Source organism: Mandrillus leucophaeus, unplaced genomic scaffold (assembly GCF_000951045.1).
Source record: "Mandrillus leucophaeus isolate KB7577 unplaced genomic scaffold, Mleu.le_1.0 Scaffold117, whole genome shotgun sequence".
In the NCBI taxonomy this organism is placed as follows: Eukaryota; Metazoa; Chordata; class Mammalia; order Primates; family Cercopithecidae; genus Mandrillus; species Mandrillus leucophaeus.
The window spans coordinates 3908966-3917103 of record NW_012099987.1 but is presented as its reverse complement, the minus strand read 5'-3'; the positions used below and the strand labels follow the sequence as shown (position 1 = coordinate 3917103).

Below are 8138 nucleotides of genomic sequence, written 5' to 3'. Positions count from 1 at the left end.
CAGGAGGCATAAGTTGCAGTGAGCCAAGAATGTGCCACTGCACTCCAGCCTGCGTGACAGATCGAGACTCCGTCTCAAAAAAATAAATAAATAAAAAGAATAAGAATGACAACAACAAAAACATCATATCTTAAGTATGTGGCTCATTATGCTTTCAAAGCACTTTCATATTTCTTATTTCATTTCTTTGGTGTTACAGCCTATATAATGTTCTTACAGATGCAAAAGCAACAGGGCAGGGAGGTTAGGGGATTTGCCAAAGCCATCTAGCTAGTTAGCGACTTGGCTCCTGGAATTACAGATTTCGGTGGAGAATCTTCACCATGCTTCCTGGTTCTACTCTTAGCTTTTTAACCAACCAATAAAGAAACCAGAATAGGGCCTGTCCCAGGATAACTACTCCTTATTAGTATAGATTGTTAAAGGTTTGCTTATCACACATTGTTTTGCACTCCCCAGAACCCAAAGATGTCAATACTCTGGGATCATCTGAACCTAAAAGGGCATTACCTAATTCTTCAGAAGAAAGGTTTGCACCGAATTCTGTGTATGGGAGAAACCACTGAAGGTTTTCGAGCAGAGACTTGATATAAATTTGAGTGTGCCTTAGAAAGATTAATCAGTATTATTGAACTTGTATTTGACTGTGCTTATGTCTGGGTGATAAATATTCACAGCACCTGCAACAAAATAATGAAAATACACTGTGAAGACCCATCTGGGCTTCTTTTGTAACTTAACTGAACCACTCTCCTCACCCTGCCTTCTACTCCAATGAGTAGGCTGTCTTCACTAGAGAGGGTCACTTCTCATATTTGGAAGCAAAAGCTCCTTGCATAGCTGATGCAGTCAACACTGACCTTCAGATCTCAATTCTCCCATCCCCACGCCTTCCAGAGGCAGGCCGCGCTCTCCATACAGGAGCCTCCTACACACTTATTCACTCAGTCATTCTAGCAAGAGAAGGGGGCCTGCTCCCTCTGGCCTAAGTTTGGACCTAGCCCAAACTTAGCCGTGTGGGGCCAGGCCTGGATCTCTTCTCTGCCTAGCTCTCCACTGGGAGCAATTTACAACACACTTATCTCGGGGAATTCACTGCTCTATTGGGCATGGGTCTGATTATCTCTCTCTAACCTTGTCTATCACTCATACCACAAAGAAACACTAAACAAAGACCTTTATATCAATTTATAACATTTTATTCTCTTTACAGCTCAGATGATATCACAGCAATGTTATTACACTGGAGGTTGGGCAAGGCCCAGAAACAGTCATCACTATGCAATGTTGATTTGCTGAGGGTGACTCACCATCTTATTTCCAGCTGGTGGCCTGTTTCTGGCTTTTCCTATTGACCCATAAAACTAAGCTTCCACCTGGGTGCATGGCTGTCAGAAACAGCTGGAACATTATCAGGATTCTGGTACCAGATGTCAAGGATAGGTGGCATTTCCCTCTCATCCAGCATAAGATGAGTGGTTTCTCTTTTCTCAGTTTGCTATGTATGTGGTCCACCTTTTCAGGGTGAAGGTGGCTGGCTATACAGAAAGAATAAAAGCAAGATAGGCGAATTGTGATCACAAGTGCCTACTTTATCACCTACTTTGCTGTTTTGCTAAATGGAAACATCTGTTAATATTAAATATGAAAACTCTTTCTTTTTTTTTTTTTTTTTTGAGACAGAGTTTCTCTCTGTCACCCAGAATGGAGTACAGTGGTGTAATCTTGGCTCACTGCAGCCTCAACCTCCCAGGCTCAGGTGATCCTCCCTACTTCAAATTCCTAAGTAGCCACCATGCCAGGCTAATTTTGCTTTTATTTTGTTTGTAGAAATGGGGTCTCGCTATGTTGCTTAGGCTGGTTTCAAACTCCTGGACTCAAGCGATCCTCCCTCTTCGGCCTCCCAAAGCGCTGGGATTACAGGCATGAGCCACTGCACCCAGCCAAAACTCATTCTTAAATTAGAAAAAGTAGAGTTTTGCAGTGAGCCGAGATCATGCCACTGCACTCCAGCCTGGGGGACAGAGCGAGACTCTGTCTCAAAAAAAAAGAAAAAGAAAAAGAAAAAGTAGAGTTGTTACCTATGTCTCTGTCTCCCTTCCGTATAACCCTAGACAAGCAAGGTTATCTCATCTGTCAAGTAAATTAATGAGATATGAATGACATAGATTTCTGAAGTCATCTTAAGCCCATGTATCATTCCACAGGTAAAAACTCTTTAGGTGAAAAAGTCAAACTGTGCTGATATTGTGATTTTAAAAAAATAGGAACGAAACATTACAGTTTCTGCGTCACAGACTTCTCACTTCTCTAAATGTGTCTCTGGAGGTAGACTACCTGGGCTCAAACCCTGGACCTTCAAGCTGTGTGACTTGGGGCAAGTCACCTAGCCACTCTAGATGAAATGGGGATAATGATATTAATAGTTCCTTACCTTGGGGGGCGGGGAATGGGGGGTTGTTGGGATGTTTGAATGAGTTATTAAAGTAAAGCACCTAGGTCAGAATCTAGGGCATAGCCAGTGCCAATAAGTGTTAGCTGTATGTGTGTATCAGACACTGCCAGGCCATCTGGGGCTAGGCTTTGTTGCAACGGCTCCCTTATAATGCAATAATGAGTCCCATACTGTTTTTCCTCACTGTAGGTCAGTGCAACTGAATGGCCAGCCCTTAGTGATGGTGGACGACGGGACCCTCCCAGAATTGAAGCCCCGCCCCCTTCGGGCCGGCCGGACATTGGTCATCCCTCCAGTCACCATGGGCTTTTATGTGGTCAAGAATGTCAATGCTTTGGCCTGCCGCTACCGATAAGCTATCCTAACACTCACGGCTACCAGTGGGCCCGCTGGGCCACTTCCACTCCTCCACTCCAGTAGTATCCTCTGTTTTCAGACATCTTAGCAACCAGCCCCTGCTGCCCCATCCTGCTGGAATCAACACAGACTTGCTCTTCAAAGAGACTAAATGTCATAGCGTGATCTTAGCCTAGGTAGGCCACATTCATCCCAAAGGAAAACGTAGACATCACCTGTACCTATATAAGGATAAAGGCATGTGTATAGAGCAGAATGTTTCCCTTCATGTGCACTATGAAAACGAGCTGACAGCACACTCCCAGGAGAAATGTTTCCAGACAACTCCCCATGATCCTGTCACACAGCTTTTGAACCACAAACCCAAACCTTAGGCTGCTGCTGCTGCTGCCCTCAGAGGAAGATGAGGAAGGAAAAATCCTGGGTGGACCAGCAAAAACTCATCCTCTCCCACCTCCTTCTTCTCTGCCTCTTTCTTGCTGCTGCCCTGAGTTTTTTGACACATCTCTTTCCATAGGGGAGCAATGGGTGCGTCAGCCCTGGCCTGCTGGGAGGGCTGTTTATGTGATTTCTCGGCTGATGCATGAGCGTGCGCATCTGGGTTCCTGACAGTGGCATCCATCATGGGCAATTCCTCTGGGAAGTGGGTGCTTCAAAAGTAAAATTACAATCACACCCCAGATTTGGTAAGAAGGTTCTATTGCTCTGTGAATCCAGATTCCCCCAGAGTTGTAATGGGAGTCAAGTAACAATATTCATTGAGTAGAGAGCAGCTTACTAGGCACAACAAAAAGCAATCATCATTCTTCATATTGCTATGAGGGAGAGAGTTTGAGTACAAAGAGAAAGCGTACTGAAACATCAGGTACACAGATGCACACACGCGCGTGCACACACACACACCCCCCAACTGGGCAAAGCAAATTAGACCTCCCCAAAATTAAGAGAATATTAGGGGCTCTGTAGGGTAAGCCCTTAATTGTTTGATTAACTCAAATCATTATTTTAAAAAAAGAAGAAAAAGGTGTGAATCAAAGGTCATCACTGGAAGACACAACTGAATCTAACCTTTTGGCCTCTTCCCAGGTAGCCTATTTGAGCTAGAACAAAACTTTGTTAGCCATTTTGGGAGAGAATGGGGAATCTAGAGGATGAAGATCTGGTCAAAACTATGGAATGGTAGGTAGGAGGCTTCTGAGTTGGGCCGGTGTGAAGTGGGGGATGAGGACCTTCTATATGATTCAAGGGGCATGACAGTCTTTGCCGAAGAGCTACAGCTGAAATGACTTTCTTTTCTGTGGATGTGCTTTTCTCTCTCAGGATAAATGACAGGAATGATGCTTTTGTTAGAAGGAGGAGAGATTTGATACTGTTCCAAGTGAGACGGTGATAGAATTTCTGCTGTTTGTGAAAGGACAGGAATGGGGTGGGGGCAAGGCAGGGTTGCCGAGGGCAGAGGCTAGGGAGGCTGCCTAAGATGCACACGGAGTTAAGGATTTGGGCCAAGTCTGCAAAGTGAGAGATGAAAGGGAAATTAGACCAAAGAGGAGGGAGAGAATTCTGAGCTTCGAGAACTGGGGATTTGGGAGAGGGAAGCTGACTGTCTAATTCCAGGAAGCGAGGGGACATGCTTATCACTAACCACAGGAAGAACGGCATACAGGAGATGTACTACAGCGAGCAAGAAGGGGAGTGCCCGAGGACCAGGCTGCACCAGGTCAGTGGCTGTGCTCAGCACGGAAGCAACTGGAGAGACAGGGGCCGACCCTGAGACTGCCCTGCAAGGCTGCCCAGAAGGGGCCCCTTTCTCTGGGACCAGGCACCTCCCACTGAGGCTTCAGCTCTGAGAGGGCAGGAAAGTGAAGTGCTAAGACAGGGGACAGGGCAGGGGATAGAAAACAGGAGAAAGAAGAAACAGATTGACAAGCCAAAGTGAGGGAAAGAGGAAAATAGAAATGAGACTAAAAGGTTGTTCCCCCCAACTGTTAACAATGTGTGCAGATATCAACATCTCTTCTACATACTGGTACAGGTGCAACTGCAGGGCCCCCTAATATAACAGGAGTAACCAAAGGTCCCTAAGGACCTGGCCTTGGGGACCTATGGTTTGCTTTGCATCCATAGTAACCCCGTGATAAAGGGGCTGCTATTGTTATCCCCATTTTTCCTACCAGGCATGGAGAGGATCCATGGCTTGCCCAGGGGCACCCAGGGGAATGGGTTGCTGAGTGTGAAATAATCCAGAGCCTGCCCACTCAACCACAAGGCTCAGCGGCTCCGCAGGTCCAGACAGCTCCTTCACATCTGTGTAGGTTCTGCTCATTCAGAACAGCCAGAATGCCACTCAGACACTTTCTGTAAATAAGTGTTGATTTTTTTTTTTTTTTACTAAACCTTGCAGAATATGGGTAATTCCTGCTTCTTTCATCTTTCTCTGTGTATTAAATGCTGCTCCCACGAGGTTTAAGTTTTGTTTATTTTTTAGTTAATAAAAGGAAGAGGGAATTACTGAAATTTATCTCTGGAGTCCTGCAATTCTAACTTTGCAACTGTTTCACAGAAGAAATATGTGCATTGTTCAAAGGATACCAGAGAAACTCACTGTAAAACCACATTCCATAGAAACACCTGGGTTTTTTCTCTTGGAGGGGCGGCGGTTGCTCCTCACAGGGATTCCCATATCACAGCCACCCGCAAAAGACAGCCTGTGGCAAAACTCAGCATCACAATGCACTTCAAGGGAGCAGGTTGCCAGCTGGGAGCATGGACAAAAGCGCAGAAGAGCTCATCCGGCAGCTGCCCCAGATCAGATGTTTCCTTCCTAAAACAAGATGTGGCCATAATAATCTAAGACTTAAAAGCCACTTTCTTCTAAACCTAGCATGGGCTGGCAGAAATGCTCATCTGAAAGAGTAATAATGCATAATGAAACACTTCTGCCTTTTGTTGAGACGGTTTTCTGCTTCTGCCTCTAGGAATGATTTTCTTTCTCATTTCTTATCACAAAGGCTCAGAAGAAATATTCATTGTTATTTGGAGAGAAAGCCCCAATTCTTCTAGTGCCCTGAACAATGCTGCAACTGTGGGATATTAGCATTATCTCTGCTGGAGAAAAGTTTGAAAATACCAGAACTGGGCTACAGTGAGACTAAGGCCTGGGGCTCCCAGAACCTCAATTCCCAAAAGCCCAGTGGCCCTCTGCAGCCCCACCCCTCCCCAGCAGGTAGGCAGTCCCTAGGCAGGTGGGCTCAAAGCCTGGCACTCTCCAGCAGGGCAGAGGCTGCTGGTGGATGCCGCCTGAGAGGCTCCCACCTGCTGTCAGCACTGGGAGTTTCTGTGGCCTCCTGGCGGTGAGGACTCGGTGTGCTAACCCCTCAGCCTCCGGTGGTCATGGCGAGGCCCAGCATCTGCAGGTGTTCTCCACAGGCATTCAAAGCCCCAGAGTCTGGGATGGATGCAGCTGCAGGATTCACCTTGGAAATCCATTGAGGGTAGCTTTATGTTTGAAAACACAAGGGCAGTGTTGAGCCTCTGCAGAAGCAAAGGTGAACCAGGTGGATCCCTCTGACAATAAAAACACTAGGAGAAGGGAAGACTAACATTTTGAAATGTCAATAGAGCAACCAAAATTAATAGCACTATGGCTTAGAAAAGGCAAGGGAAGAAAGGGCATAAACGCTTACCTAGCACAGCTTCCTCCACTTCTCCTCTCTCCAGCATCGGCACAACTGCCCCAGCCTGGCTCCTGCTGAGTGCTTTTTTCCACTAACTTACTCTCCACGTCCACAGATTCCCCTCTTCCAGCCACTCACTCTGTCCCCAACCAGGAGCCCAGGGAAATCTGCTGTATTGAAGTAGAGTGAAGTTTCCATTTTAGAATTGTTTGTAATCTTTTCTTAGGATATACCAGAATTAAAAAGAAGATAAGAAGTACTCCACAGAGAGATAGTGCTAAAATGAATTTTATTATTATTGTAAGGCCCAAACAACTGGGACATACAGAACCCTTCCCTCTGAGTTCCACTAACCATGGCACGAAGGCTTCTGTGGCTGCCCTTCCTTGATCGAGTGCCTTCTTCTTATCAGACATGCTATTTCACTGAATGCTTACAGCAGTCCTGGGTGGTATGGTGAGTGTTCAGACCCAATTATAGATGGGGAGGATTAGAGAAAGAACTTGTCCAAGACCACCCAGAAAAACAGTGTGGCAAAACTAGGAGTTGAACCCAGGTCTGTTACATTTCAAAGCCTGCTGTCCTTACACTGTGCTACCTCTCACCTGACTGATTGTGGCCAACTATTTTTCATCTCCGTGTTGCCCACAGCTAGATTCCTTAACATCGCATGTGTGTCCTGCAGAGAACCCTAGCAGTGCCTTACCCCCAGTACAACTGCTGTCTGGTTTGAGGAGGCCAACTAGAAGCTGTCCTGAGTAGTAAGTAGTGTTGTGGACAGCCTTTGCTGTAGAACTCTGAGTCCAGGTTCACCTTGCCCCATCAGTGGTCCTTCTGGTCTGTTCCGCTGTGATTTTCTATACAGAAGTTTTAAGGACCACTCCCACCATCACCACCAATCATAGGTGAGAATCTTTGGTATTCCTAAGGCCTGAGAGGGGAGTGGCAGAGTCAGTCAGCACCCCACACCTCTCTCTCTCTCACACACACACACACACACACACACCCCCCCAGCCTCCTGTGAGTGCTGCTTCCTGGCCCCCATGACCCAAAGGTTAGATCCATTAACCATTGCCCTCGGGGTAGTATTTGCAAATACCACTTTAAAACAAGAAAGTCAAAATCCAGCAAACCAACTGCTTTGGCATCACCTCCTTCCAAACACCAAGGCAGCCCCTGTGAGCGCTGGGAGCATTTTGGAGGAGTTGACCAAGTTCCATGTGACTGGCTCATAAGTAAATCCCAGGGTCTCAGGGTCCTATGCACACAGCAGAGAAAAGGCGCCCTTCCTATGTGAACATTACTCTTCTAATTATTATTCATGAAAATATTCTAGGATTCTTTTTCAAGTTGTAAATGTTATGTGATAATGTATATTTTTGGAAGAAGCAAAAAGAAACTTTAGTTTTGTTCATCTGGAAGTTGGCAAAATGAGTTCAGGAATACCTCCCAGAAAAAGTTGCCTCTCTGTGCAGGGAATTTTAGCAGGTTAATATTTTTTTCCAGAAAGCAGATTATAGTTTATGAAACCTGGTGATTGTAGAGAGTTTGGGTCCAGGGGGTAGTTTACATTTTGGGGTAATGTTTTGTAAGTAACAAGATGTGACTACTCTAACTTCCTATTCTCAGGGTGTTCTGTGGGGAGAGGGAGG

General features: G+C 45.9%; 1 protein-coding gene across 1 annotated transcript in view; it reads left to right on the top strand.

Annotated features, from left to right (window-relative positions):
• LOC105554353 (inactive heparanase-2) overlaps positions 1-3591 on the top strand; it is a 323145-nt gene extending 319554 nt beyond the window's left edge. The window contains exon 10 of the mRNA XM_012000802.1: positions 2645-3591. Within this exon, the coding sequence (XP_011856192.1) occupies positions 2645-2810 (166 nt within the window). The 3' untranslated portion in view covers positions 2811-3591. The remainder of the gene's footprint in view (positions 1-2644) is intronic.
• The last annotated feature ends 4547 nt before the right edge of the window (positions 3592-8138 follow it).